General features: G+C 46.3%; 1 protein-coding gene across 3 annotated transcripts in view; it reads right to left on the bottom strand.

Moving 5' to 3' along the window:
* CYFIP1 (cytoplasmic FMR1 interacting protein 1) overlaps positions 1–13,535 on the bottom strand; it is a 68,965-nt gene extending 55,430 nt beyond the window's left edge. The window contains exon 1 of one of the 3 annotated variants that reach the window (XM_035558152.2): positions 13,399–13,535. Coding sequence is in view for 1 of the 3 variants with exons in the window: in XM_035558151.1 (XP_035414044.1) it covers positions 6,605–6,609 (5 nt within the window). In the remaining 2 variants the exon portion in view is untranslated. Of the gene's footprint in view, positions 1–6,604; positions 6,707–12,705; positions 12,725–13,398 lie in introns of those variants that run through there. The other 2 variants (XM_035558153.2, XM_035558151.1) reach the window with 2 other exon arrangements.
* Between the last annotated feature and the right edge of the window lie 601 nt (positions 13,536–14,136).

Raw genomic sequence — 14,136 nt, 5'->3', positions numbered from 1 at the left:
ACCGTCAGAAAGATCTGCAGGCTTTTTGCTTCTTGAAACCACCGCTCCAGCTTTGCTTCAAGCCCGAACACGTGAGGTTTCATTAAAATAAATAAACAAGCAGCATCCTTATCATGCAGTTTGCAATCCCTGCTGAAAAATGACGAAGGACTGGACTGACAGGAGTGCTCACTGGCAGAGCTGCCCTGGGACGCTTGCCCAACACCATCCCACACCCAGCTTGAGCTCCTTCACAGCCACCATGGTTATTCCCCATGAGAGGCAGGTAAAAAAACACGGCATCTTCCCTCTGATAAATAAACAAATGTCAAAAAAAAAATCATGTCTGGGCACAAATCCAGTGAGGAGGTTGAACTCTTAACAGTTTTAGCCTGAAGGAAATGGATGAGAGTTGCTAAGAAGTCAGAGCACCGCAAATAAACGTTATTTTAATATTTTTGTTCTGAGTATCTATAGTTGAAGCTTTAGCTAAAATAACAGCCAACGCACTTTACCTGCAATAGTTTAACTGAGAGGCTCCTTCCAACTTGAAACTTCCCCTCCCCACAGACTCACTACCAGAGCAGAAATCCCCACTCGCCCAGCTCCCTCCCATGCTGCGGCATGGGACAGGTGAGCAGCCACAAACCGCTACAAAAACCTCCTCCACCCATACTCAAAACCCATAGAGAAATAAGGGTTCCCCATTTCAAGCTAAAAGTTACTCCACTTAACCGCATAAAGGGGAGTTGTCACTTTATGGAAGAAAAGTGACAAGGTGCTCTGCCTCAGTCCACACATCCTCACCAGCACTAGTAAGGATGTTTGGAGCACTGTGTCCAGTTCCGGGTCCCCAAGTACAAGAGAGACAAGGACATACTGGAAAGAGTCCAGCACTGGGCCACCAAGATGATCAAAGGGCTGGAGCCCCTCTCCTATGAGCAGGCTGAGAGAGCTGGGGCTGTTCAGCCTGGAGGGGAGGAGGCTCACAGGGATCTCATCAGTGCCTACAAACACCTGAAGGGACGGTGCAAATAAGATGGAGCCAGGCTCTTTCCAGTGGTGTCCAGTGCCAGGACAAGAGGCCCTGGGCACAAACTGGCCCACCGGAGGCTCCCCCTGAGCACCAGGAGCACTTCTGTGCTGTGCGGGTGAGGAGCCCTGGCACAGGCTGCCCAGAGAGGCTGTGGGGTCTCCTCCTTGGGGATCTCCAAAAGCCGCCTGGAGATGGGCCTGGGCAGCCTGCGCTGGGTGGCCCTGCTGGGGCAGGGCTTGGGCCTGGCGGCCTCCAGAGGGCCCTGACAGCCTCAGCCACTCCGTGTTCCTCCACCTCAAACACATCCCAGTTCCCCAGCACAGAAGAGAGCCAAGAATATAAATACCCGGAAAGTAAATTAAAAATATTAACCAAAATATAAGCAAAACCCAAATCCCTTCTCATTTACACTGCCACCACCTATTTAACAGCACACTTTTGAGAAACCCCTCTCAGCAGGAGGGACGTGTGAGGCAGGGGAACACAGGCTTCCTGCTGCCCCTGGACTGTGAGAAGAAACACAGGACAGCGCATTTTTTCCAATCCCTTCGGCATGATTTCACAAAGATAAATCAGCATTTCTGGAACCAGGAGAACGTAACTAATGGCGTGCACTGTTACAAAAGCCTTGTTTTAAGGTCGCTCGCGGCCTCATTTGGTAATTTTGATCCGCACGCCTGGTGTTTGGTTGGCCAAGCCACCATTTCACCGCACCAGTTCCCCGCTTTTTTATTCTATTATCTAGCAAGACGTGAAAGAGGAAGAAGCTCCTTCCTGCCCAGCTCTGACACATCTGCAGACGTGGCGAGGGACCGGCTCTGCTTGCCCTCAGCCCCTGGGACTGAGCAGCAGAGGCCTGAGAGCAGTGAGAAGGGCAGGGCCGCAAAAGCTCCTGATGCACGAGCCCCGCGACCTGGGCAGCAAAGATTTTCTTCAACATTGCTTCCACCCCCTTCCCTTTTTGCTGCTGATGTTAATAAAACCAGCTCCAAAAGACAGAAGTTATTTCTAATGTACAAACACGAATGGCTGGCAAAACCAGGTTTTGGCTTCACCCCCCTCAAGTATCAGGAAAATTAAATTAAGGAAACTAAAATTCCCAAGACATGAAACTGGATGGTTTTGCTTCCTTGAGACTCATTCAGTCTGAGTGAAGTTACAGGTGAAATTACTGGGCAGCAGCACCAGCATTTTGACAGACTCCCTGTTGGCAGAGAACATAAGAAACTTCAAAGACCTCCTTAAAAAATCATAAGCCAGTCTGATTAGGAGTTTACCTAAATGAGAACAGATTAAAACACCATAGTTACTCTGATAATTATAGTTATACGAGTCCATTTACCCAAGCTGTGAGGTTTACTTTCTTACTACATTCCTGTGATGCTGTGTTTTCAGCTTTGCACCTACCTGAGGTTTTCCAGGATTGTTTTTCTCAAGTAGAAAACATGTATGAATTACTTTTGAAATTATCCTTTTTTTTTTTCTTTCCCTCGTTGGGATCTTTGCATCACAACCCAGCATTCCAGCACTAAAGTCAAAATGCATTCCAGGAACATGTTTTCCTAGAAGTATACAACTTAATAAAAACAAACAAGCATTCATTACCTTTCATCCTCCCTCCAGGAGAGGGACTCCCACACACCTACATGCTGGTTAGCTAAATGTTGGTGTTTGATGAACACACTCAGCTTCCTAACTGAGACAGCAGCGTCTGGGCCGATTCCCAGCCTCTTTTTCTGGATTTCAAACCCAGCACACAAAAAATCTCTGTCTCCTGTACAGAAAAGTTTTAGTCTTACAGTGCAAAGTCCCACCACGTCCGAAGGTAAGAGGCATCAATCACAGGGTTTTCTTTAGGGAAACTTTGTGTATGCTAGCACAAGGTCACTGACTAGCTTTAAGATATGCTTCCCTTTCATTTCTGAAGTAGACAAGCATTGGCCTGACCTGCCCAGAAAAGCTTATGCTACAGAGCTTACTGTGCTGTCTCCATGACATTTTGTCCACAAGACAAACAAAACCAGGAAAGGCAGCAGACCTTGAAGCTCCTTTACTGTTATTTACATTTTGATCTGACTTAGGAACTTGCTTATTATTCAGCAACATATTCAGACAAAAGGTTTGCTGATCTATCTTAAGTGTCATCATTCTGTACATCGTTCAGAGTCATGCAGTGGCATGGCACACAGCGCCCTGCTCAACGTTGCTCTGATATTTAGAGATGAGGTCAATCCTAACAGCAATCAATATGCCTGTTCCACATCTCCATCCCTACCAGAATAACATAATTGCAGAAGATTAATTCCAAGCATATCAGAAAATGCCCAGCATGCGTCTTTCAGCTTGCTCTTTAGGCCCTTCTGAAGTTTCAAACTATTTGGAATAAAAGATAAATAAATAAATCCCGTAATTTCCTCCTGTGTATTTCTTTTGAACAGCAACAACAAATCAGAAGTTACCAGAAGAAAATAATAAAAAATAGAAAGTAAGGACTGAGAAATCAGAGGGTAGAGAAAAGTGCATTAACTCCAGAATCACTATGAAAAAAACGAGGACCGCTGTAATACAATTCCACTTTCAAGGTCAAAATTTTAAAAATAAACAAACAAAAACACACCCAAATCCTAAGGAATTAAGGAGGCAGGAAAAAAAAAAGAAACACACAAAAACACCACCTTTGAGTTTTTAAGATTTCTCCCAGGTACAGAGTTATGCAAGTCAAACTATTTATCAAGCAGAAGATCAAGAGACAACTCACAAATAGTCTATAAATACCTAAAACAGGAAAATGTTGGTAGATGATAGGAGATAGCTCTTAAACATGTCAGCAACAGCACCCGAGATCCAGAGGATGTAACTTGTTGCTGGCAACTAAGTCTTAAAAAAAAAAAAAAAAAAAAAAAAAAAAAGGTAAAGCAAATGAACTTAAGTAACTGTAGGCTTCCTGAGACCTCCTTGTAAGCGCAGAAATTACCAAGCAGTTCCTTTTAAGCTTCTGCCATAAAAATTTGGGCAAGACTTCCCCCAGGAACAGCCTCTAATGGCCTTCAGGATCTATCCATCTGAACTCTGCGAGGACACTGATTGTCAACATGAACAGTTCAACCTCATAACCGGGCTTGGTGATCTACCTACAGATGAAGAATAAAGCCCTTCTCCGCAAAAAGTATTTGATGAAAATCTTTGCCTGTTAGGTAAGAGCAGAGTGTGCAGCACAGGACGTGTGACGAGCAGGGGTTCAGCACCACCTCCACGCCTGGTCAAAACCACGCCACCCCGCTGACGGGCTGCTTGCACACACTCGCTGAACTGCAGCTTCACGTGGCATCTGGGAGACAGCTGCGCTAGAGAGCTGCAAGAGGTGCAGTGTATCTGTTTTTTGCTTCTGCCTGAGGTTTTTCCTCCCAGTTTAACAAGGTTGCCAGAGCACCCAGAGGTCCACGTGCTTCCCTCTTCCCTGCGTGCACTTTCTGGCATCTGGCTTCCTATTGAAGCCATGAGCTCCAGGAACTGCTGCAGATGCAGTAACATGCCTGGATCTTTGCTTGAATACCGCACCATTTCTGTCAACCATGCATGGCTTTACAAACTACACAAGTCAGACCACAGGGACTCATCTGTATCTACACCAGTATCTTAAAGACTTATCTCAAAAAAAAAAAAAAAAAAAAAGAACGAAAGAAAAGTACTTATTTTCATTTAACCATGAGTTCTGAGCATACTTGAACTTTTAAAAGCATGAATCCATCAAAAACACAGTTATACTTCAAACAGCCTGACAGCTGTGAAATCCACAAATGCATTTAAAAAAGGAAGTGATATAAATAAAAACTTCCTTAAAAAATATTTCTTATCCAAAAAAACTGAAGAATCATGCGAAAGTCTGAGATAAATAAGGGTGGCTTTAGATGACTTATCAAAAAACTGCTGGATTACACAAGCTCTAGAAAATTTTATGATTTCACAGACGAGAACACTGTTATATTTGACTGAAGGCAGGTGCTGGGAGGGGATTCCCTGCGCCTTTTTGCAGTCCACTGGACACATTTTTTCACTTCGTTTTTGAACAGACGCACTGCATCTCCAAGTGCTTGTGCATGTTCCCAGGCTCAAAATAAAACAACGAGGAAGTCTGTCTGCACTTTAAACAGCACTTCCTTTGACACTGGCTCTTCTCTTTCCTAAGTCTCCAAAAGCATCTTTGAATTTCAAATTAAACCAGGAGTCTTAAACTAAGCCTAGCATGGATTCTGAAAATTACGATTGCAGTGCCATCTGTGAATTGAAATACCTTTGCATGAGTTGTTTTGATTTTTAAAAATAGGCTTAAATAAGTAAATAAACCAAAGCTTACCTTACCTTACAGGGCAGGATGCAATGATGAAAATCAGATAATTCTAAGTACAGCAGCTAAGGAAGGGGAAAAGAAGCACATCCTCCAAGAAAGAGGCACGAAGGTATTCAAGCAGACCATCCACAGTAGGAGAGAAATTAAAATAGGGATAAACTTAAAAAGACAAGCGAATGATCTAATGAACTGGGACCTCAGCAAACTCCGTAGGAATCAATGACAACACTCCCACAGGAACAGGCTGGCTCTAGGCAGCCGGTGTTCAGTTCTATCCCTATAGCAACGCAACATTTTTCTCATTTCTTCTGTTCCCTTGTGTCATTCTTGCATGTTACTGGCTTGCAGAAAATCAATTGGATCATTTTGCTATGAAGATAAATTGATTCAATATTCCTCGTAATGTTCCAACTCGAGTTAAACCATGAGACCGAACACAAAAGGCCCTTATGAAGGCAAGAGCTAACAAAAGGGATTGATTTTCTCTTCCAAGAACAGTACAGCAACAACTGTGATCCTCACTTTTCTTTCAAACTTCCAAGATCTCTTTCAAAATTTTGCTTTTAGTTTTCTTTTAACTTAATTATGTTTCAAAATTGGCAGCTGATCAACTGGGGATCTATCAATTCAGACTGAGCAGAAGTGATTTTAACAAATTGATAACTAAACTGCTTTAGAGAATAGCAACGTGCTGGATCTGTCCCGTCTGAATGCTCTTTTTCAGTGCTCTGACGGCAGGATCTGCCTTTTTGCGAAGGGGATTAATGCAGTGTGGGTTTGGGGTGTTTTTTTCAGGATTGGAGCTCCTCTTCGTTCCTAAGCAACAGTTTTGCATAAGCTGAGGGAGCAAAGAAAAAGTCCTTTCACTTCATTTACTGACCCACCTTATTAAAGTAAGGGACAGAAGGAAGCGAACAGCAGCTGACAGTCCTTTCTGCAACAGATCTGACATGCAGTTAAGCTTTCATACGGTCTGTATTTGGAATAAAAAAGGCTCAGGAAGTGTAAAAAGGAAAATAATAAAAAATAAAAAAGCACAAGACAATTATCCTACCCCAGCAGCACAGCAAACCCCAGAAGAACGGTCACACAACAGCCGCAGTTAATTCAGTATTAGACTCTTGTGGGGTGGCTCACGTTTCCTGCCCCGGCATTGCAAGGGTGCAGAGGAGGAACCAGGCAAAAGCAGGCAAACCCTTCTTTATTAAGATAGCCCACAGCTATCCCCTACAGGTAAATACCTCATAACTTTGTTATTTACGCCACTGAACTCCCCTTTCTTTAAGCGATGTCCAGATGCTCAGCGACAGCATCCTCAGCCCCTCCGACACCGAACTCGGCACGGTGCCGGACGCTCGGGGAAGCGGCCGCAGCGCCGCGCGTGGAACCCAAAACCCACGCTGCCATGAGTCAGGACCGTCCCTCCCTCCCCGCCACGGCACCACCAAGGTCAGGAGGACGCCGCTGCCAACACCGCGGCCAGTGAGACGAAGCACGAAGCGGCTGGCTGACACATGGAGCAGCAGGCAGCTGAGAATCAGTCACGCTTGTGGAGGAATTGCAGGCGTCCCCCCTCCAGGGCTACCAGCCTCCTACCACGGTCTTACGGCCTCGCAAGTCAGCCTAAGGGAAGGCTTATCTCTGTGCTGGGCCAGCAGCAGCACGCGGCTGGGCGCGCACTGCTCCTACAGCAGCAGTTCCTGCAGCAGACAGCTCACAGTTGCTGGGTGTTTCAGCGGGCAGCCCGGCGAGCACTACACACGCAGCACTGCTACGCATCCTGGAGCCCTGCGGGAGAGATGCAGCTTCCTGATGATCAAGCCTAGGGTCGAATCCTACCCCCACGCATGAATCTCGAGCGCAGTGTGACCCACACGCTTCAAAAAGGGGAAGCTGGTTCTGCTCATCGCTGCCCGTTTTGTTTGTAAATCCATAACGAGGGCACGCCAGGGGCCCAGCCCTGCAATTCCTCGCTCCGGAGGAATCCCACGCACGTGGACAAGGAGGGAGGGCCTGTCACTGCGGCCCGGGCTGCAGCACGCAGCTGCTCAGCAACAGCACTTGCACGACGGGAATTCACAGGTGTTTTCCTTGGTTTGGCTTATCTGCGTAACTTAGCCTCGAGCCCCAAATACGAGCCCCTTTGTTTAAAAAATAATAATAAAAAATACATACCCACTACTAGTGGGGCTAGATGGCTGAGGAGGCTTGTGTTGATTTGCTCATTAGTTCTTACCAAGCTGAGCGTGTGAACATGAAATTGAAAAATTAATGAATCTTCAACTTATGCACATATTAAAAACCCTTCTGCAGTATTTAGCCTCTCCTCAGGACAGAAGGAAGCTGAAGCTCTATCCTCTCACTCTAGGTTAGGTTCTGCTGCACTCATTTCCCTCACCCCTTTAACGCTCCCTGATGCTACGTCTTTGAATTGCAGCAAGCGCAACTTACGTTTTGCTGTCCTTTGACTTCCAGTTCTTTCTTTTGATTGCTTCTTGGCTAACTCCCCTTCCCTTTTTCATGTGCTTTTCCTCTCACACAGTTCACTCCCCCCCTGTTGGTTTGATCTTCTCTTCTTGTTTTGCTGCGTTGGGCATTTTTCCGTATCTCCTGCAGCTACTCTCAATCTGCGTGTTTTCCGCGCTGGTGTTTCAGATTCCTCCTGCTGCTGCAGGAGCTCTGTAAACCAGCTCCTGCTCTGCCACGCAGATGTGTTAGGAGGCGATGCTGCTCGGCGTTGCTTTGGGAACACCTAAAACCTAGAACAGCAGCTACGCACTAAAGCACTGAACTTAGGGCATGCTCAGCAGCTGCGAAAAGCCCTCTCATTTCTCAGCAAGGAGAAGATTCCCAATTTAAGAATTCTGCAAAGTACAAAGAAAAAAACAGCAAGAACCACCATGACCCCAGAAAGAAGAGGAGAAAGCGGGTGTGCGTTCCTCAGACACAGCACCTTTCGTCCTGGGGAAGGACTGCTGGCACGTGTTGCTCATGAACTGCCCATTCCACATAGGTTCGGTGGGTTATCCTTATCCAACGACACGTTGCTGTTATTTTAATCGAATGAGGGTGCACCTACACACACACACTGAAAGCTGCAGGTAGGATGGTGGGTAGAGCACCAGTCTGACATGCTACAGGTGAGGGAAATGACCCACAAGGACTGAACAACTGACTGAGTCTGGATGGAGTCTTTCCATTTCGGTCCAAGCAATAATACAACCCCTCTTGTTAAACAAACTGCTTATTTAAGCATGTAAGGTCTTGAACCGTGCTTTGATTTCACAAGATCAGGGGCCGGGGTGGGGAAGAAAACATTGTTTTCCTCCAGGGAGAGGGGGATGCACTCTTTCCAAGTCATTTTCCAGACACGGCTTCTGGAATCACTACCTAGCACATCAACTCTTAAGACTCATGTCAGAGAATCACAGAATGGCTTGGGTTGGAAGGGACCTTAAAGCCCATCCAGTTCCGACCCCCTGCCCTGGGCAGGGACACCTCCCACCAGACCAGGTTGCCCAAAGCCCCATCCAGCCTGGCCTTGAACACCTCCAGGGATGGGGCATCCACAGCTTCTCTGGGCAGCCTGTGCCAGTGCCTCACCACCTTGAGAGTGAAGAATTTCTTCCTTATACCCAACCTAAACCTACCCTCTTTTAGTTTAAAGCCATTCCCCCTTGTCCTGTCACTCCACTCCCTGACAAAGAGTCCCTCCCCTGCCTCCTGTAGGCCCCCTTTAGGTACCGGAAGGCCACGATGAGATCTCCCAAGAGCCTTCTCCATGTCCTAACACAGTGCTGGCTTTGAAAAAACAAGTGTTTAGTGTTTTTTTCTAAAACCAACAGCACTATTTATTTTTCTTACACTTTATACTGTATTCGTTCATAAAAGCATTACAGCGACTCACCACTGATGACCATTTGTAGAAGCAGTCATCTAAACAGTGTAAGTCTACACTTTCTCTAAAATATTAAGATGCCTTTGGGTGGAGTAAGAGGGAGGGGAAAAGGCATTTTATGCTCCAATTGAGTAATTCTTGGCTTTAAAAACTTGTTTGGTCATTCTATCACCTCCTGATCAACACTCCTGAAAAGCAGACCTGCAGAAACAAGTCCTGCGAGAGGCTTGCTGAGGGAGACGCCACTAAACTGGAAAAAATTTAATTCCCAGTGTCCAGTCCAAGTACAGCATACTTGTGCGATTCGCTCCACAATGAGCGGAGTCACGGCTTCGTCAGCAATGAGCGCTCACAAAATGGGCAACGGGGGACATCACAGCCTGCTGCCCTGGCGCTTGTTCCTAACAAAAGTCAAACCTTAAGTTCCAGCTACTTACATGTTAGTGTTACCCAGTTATCTGAAATAAGAAAAGCATCACTAAAGGTAGTAGGTAAAATGAATACCCTTCACCTCTCGTGAAGGGTGTGCATTTTAAGCTGTGCCAGGGCACCTCTCCCAGCAATGTGCCTGCAGGACCAGGGAGCAGCTGCCCAGCTCGAGGACCATCACATTCACCTTTACTTCTCTCACACACCTCCTGAGAAGAGATGCAAGTCACATCAGTGCATCATACATTCATTTTATCACTGCAAAGACAGATGATGTTGATTAATGCGAGTACACTTAAAACGAGAAACCAATGCACACTGCGAGCTATCAGTGTTACGCAGCAAAGTACACCCCTGAGCCCTATAAACGAAACATCAGCCTCTGAGGCCAAATGAATAGCACAGAAGAAACCTAAGCTGATGTCTGTAGCTTAAAATACAAGTAGCACCACTACTAAATTCTCAGTGCGTTTTTGTGGGGATACAATCATATTTCACAATTTTGAAATGTCCTTCTTTGATGTTCCTGTGCCAGAGCTGCACACAGCCACAAAAAAAAAAAAAAGCCAAATATAGGTAGCTTTATTTATAAAAAGTAACAGTGTAGTCAAAAACTACCAAAATACCCCAAAAGAATAAGGTCTTTAGTCTATCAGAGGCCACTTTTAACAAGTTATATGTTCTGAATATCAGGAGTTTCCAAACCCATTCTACTTACTTCTTGCTCTCAAATTACCAAGTGATCTAATCGAGAGCATGTCCAAGGGGAAACTCAGAAGCATTTAAATGAATCACATTCCCATGTGCACGCATGGATCCATCCGAACCACTTCGCTGGCCATTTGTGCTCAGTTTGTGTCAAGCTCCTGCAGAACCCCTACAGAAACAAGCACTTAATGCAGTTCATGAATAACTGCTTACTGAGTTGGGGCTTGCCATAGTAACTACAGCTGTTTAAAAATATATAGACAACAAAAATTCAGAAACTCTCACTGTTGCTGTTTCAAGAGAAGCCAAGCCAATCATATCTTGACTTCTGATTCACTACGGTATAACACACTGCCCAACATTAAAGTTCACTTTTACTTGTTGGTACAGTAAAGGAACCACATTAAAAATTTGCCCGAGAATGCGGAGCAATGACTGTAAAATGAAATTGTCTTGACTCATACATAAATGCATGTGGAAATTATCCTAAAATTAATTTTCTCTGGTATAACACTGCAAGTGATTCTAGCAGCTTTCTGGCCAACCGATGAATAAAACTGAATCCACGAAAAGGAGCTTTGTAAGGGTTTTTTGTTCCGTCTTATGTAACTTTGTAGATCCGGTACAACTGCTCCGAAGTCTCCACTCTTTAAACAAGCCTTGATCTGAATGTCTCAGAAGTCTTTCTCAGGAATAAATAAATAAATAAATAAATAAATAAATATAACCTGCTTCTCAGAATCATCAGACTTTTATGTAAAGATCATGACACCTGCTCTCACGAACTTGTCACCTTCCAAGATACCTCTCTTTCAGAGAGAATAAAGAAAGCATTAAACAAAACTGAGCAGCACATCAGACAAACTTCTAATATAATCATGCAGCTGGAACAGGTATCTGTTAATTATTTAATTATACTTTAAGGTCTGTGTAGTTGGTCAAGAGAGATTGTGGGTTCAAGCCTAGGGGCAGATTTCCACCTCGAGCAAACTGAAAAAATGAGAATTTTGTTAACAAATGCTTTAGATAGCATATGTACATTGTGCGCTAAAGAGCTACAATTTTTTGTAAGTCAAACAGGCATTCAGGAGTTAAGAAACGAAGAGTATGGATTGTTTGTGGAACGTTCCCTTTCTCATAATATGGATTTTTAAAAACAAGTTTCACAATTCAAATCCCCTTAATAGATAACACAATATTCAGACCTCAGTTAGAAGAGGTCTGAACACATCTCAAACACTGCTCCACTCTCCACCTCATCACCCTGAACAAGAGCTGACCAAACCCAAGGTCTGCAAACAACGCGGTCTTACCCTTCTTCATCAGTGATGAAGTTTACGGGAGGCCCTGGGTTGGTTTTTGTTTGTTTTTGTTGTTGTTTGGAGTTGGTTTTGGTTTTTTTAAGATTCTAGGAGGTTTTTTCATTTAAAATTAAGGAAAAAAAAATCCGGTGCAATAATCTGAAAACTAGAAATTACAGAAATTCTATCAATAGCATCATTATCCTTCAAAAGAAAAAAAAATATTAAGCTGCTGCAGAGAAGCACTACTGCACATTTCCTCGAGCAAGTTTTGATGCTGCTGCACTTGAGCCTTCCTGCTGTACCCCAATATTCTGCAGGCTGTTTCCGAATATCTCCTCCTCCTCCTCCTTCCGGGCAGCCAGAGCAACGCTGGCTGCCTGCACCAGCCAGGCTTCACGGGCCAGTTGTTTGGGAATGCTAGAAAGTCTCTTACATTAGGTCAGGAGGAAAGAGACAAGAAGAGTTTCTGAAAGGGTAAAAAGCAGGAGTCAGGTAAAACTAAGAAGCAAGAACCTTTGTGAGGACTGGCAGCACGGCTTTGAGCACAGAGCGTACAGACTCAGCCTGTGCATAAAGCAGTTTGTATACATGCAACTGATACCAACGTAACCCGGAAAACAAAAAGTTATCTGAGGGTATTATTAGAAGCTCCGCTCTGAAAAACACACTAACCAGGGACACCGCAGGTGGAAGTTTTCAGTAAGTTAATACAATTGTGACAAATAATGGGAATGCAATAAGGACCTTGCTCATTAGAGAGCCCAACCTAAGCTTTGCATCTCCCACAGTTTACAGCAGCGTGCTGTAGGACCGTGTAATTAAGGAGAAACCCTTCCAGGCAGCTTTCCTCCCCGAAAGGGGAGCCACCACTCCGGGCAGACTCCAAGACGACTTCCCTGTAGCACGTCTCCCTGGCATAAATAACAATTTACATGTCTAAATGCCACTCAAACCTATCATCAGACGGCGCAGGAATAAAAAAAGCAAGGCAGCGAGAGCTTACCGAAAGGTACAGACGCTTCACGGAGCTGCTGAGGAGCTAGAGGAACACCTGAAGGGGTGAAAGAAATACTCGAAGGGATGAAATGCGTTTCAGTCCTCGTCTGTCGGAAACACATCTGAGGTGTGTATAAGACGTCCAAGAGCAGCACGCCACTACCCAGCGACCCCTTTATGCCGCTGTTTTCACGGAAACATCACTCCTTCAACTGGATAAAGCTCGACTTCCCCAAAAGCCCTACTCTATGGCTGCAGACCGACGGGATCGCCCCCTTGATGGGAAGAGCAGGGTGAACTTATACACGATTTTTGCTTGCTCCTGAGGGGTTTCCCCCACCCAACCCGCTAGGGGACAACCCAGGAAGCAAAACCCGAGCAATCACGACGGATCACGGTCGCCGAGGCGAGAATTAGGACTTTTTGCACTAAACGAGAAAAAGGCCGGCTTTTAGGCACCCACCCGCGAGCAGCAGGCGCAGCCCGCCGCACGACGAGAAACGGGGACGCCGCGAAAATAAAGTAAAATAAACTAAAAACCCCCAAACGAGTCCACCGCCCGCCGCGGGTGGAAGGGGCACGGCGCCCGAAAGCCGGGCAGGGGGCGAGGCCGCACCCGAGGCGCCGCCGCCGGGGCCCGCAGCCCGGGGCCGCCCCGCTCCGCAGCCCGGGGAGGCTCCGCCGCCGCCACCGCTCTCACCCGCTGGGCGCTGCCGGCTCCGGGGGGCCCGGCCGGGCTCCGGGGGGCCGAGAGGGGGGCTTCAAGCGGGCGGCTCCGCTCCTGGGCCGCGCCGGGCGGGGAGTTTCCTGCCTGAGTCACCGGGAGCGGGAGCCGCGCAGGGAAACACCCTTCCTGCCGCTCCAGCTCCTCCTCCTCCTCGTCCCGCCGCCACGGCCCTTTCTCCCTGCCCGGCCCCCCCGACGAGATCAGGGTGTTGGTTGGAGCTTCTGTTGTGTTTACACACAAAAAGGCAGCGCCCGCCTCGGGGCCATACTCAAAGGGAGAGCCTGGGCCAGCACCAGCAGCCCAGTGCCACCCCCCCGCGTGTAAAATCAACGCCTCGGTTTCTTTTTTTCTCCTTCCACTTTACCTCTTTGGCGGTAAGGGTCAAGGATCAGACCTGAAAGAATCAGAGGGGAGGCACCAGAAAACCCCTTAAAGATATTTCCTCTAGGTGGTGCTCACGTACGGCCCTCGTCCCAGCTGAAACGCCACGGCTACTGGGAACTAAAAGCAGGAAAACCCAGAACAGCGATTTTCGCTGGGTGGCGACAACCTCCCTGCTGTATTGTTTCTGTAAAACGCACGGTGGACTTGCTCATTTTAAAAGCTGCTTACATTTTTTTCCACTTCACGTTCTCCCATTTCAAGTTCTGGTTCTTTAAGATTCATCAAATGAACACAGATGCTCTGTCACAACAGGAAACTGCTTCATTA

This window comes from Cygnus atratus, chromosome 1 (assembly GCF_013377495.2).
Source record: "Cygnus atratus isolate AKBS03 ecotype Queensland, Australia chromosome 1, CAtr_DNAZoo_HiC_assembly, whole genome shotgun sequence".
Lineage (NCBI taxonomy): Eukaryota > Metazoa > Chordata > Aves > Anseriformes > Anatidae > Cygnus > Cygnus atratus.
This window is presented reverse-complemented; position numbering and strand designations above follow the sequence as displayed.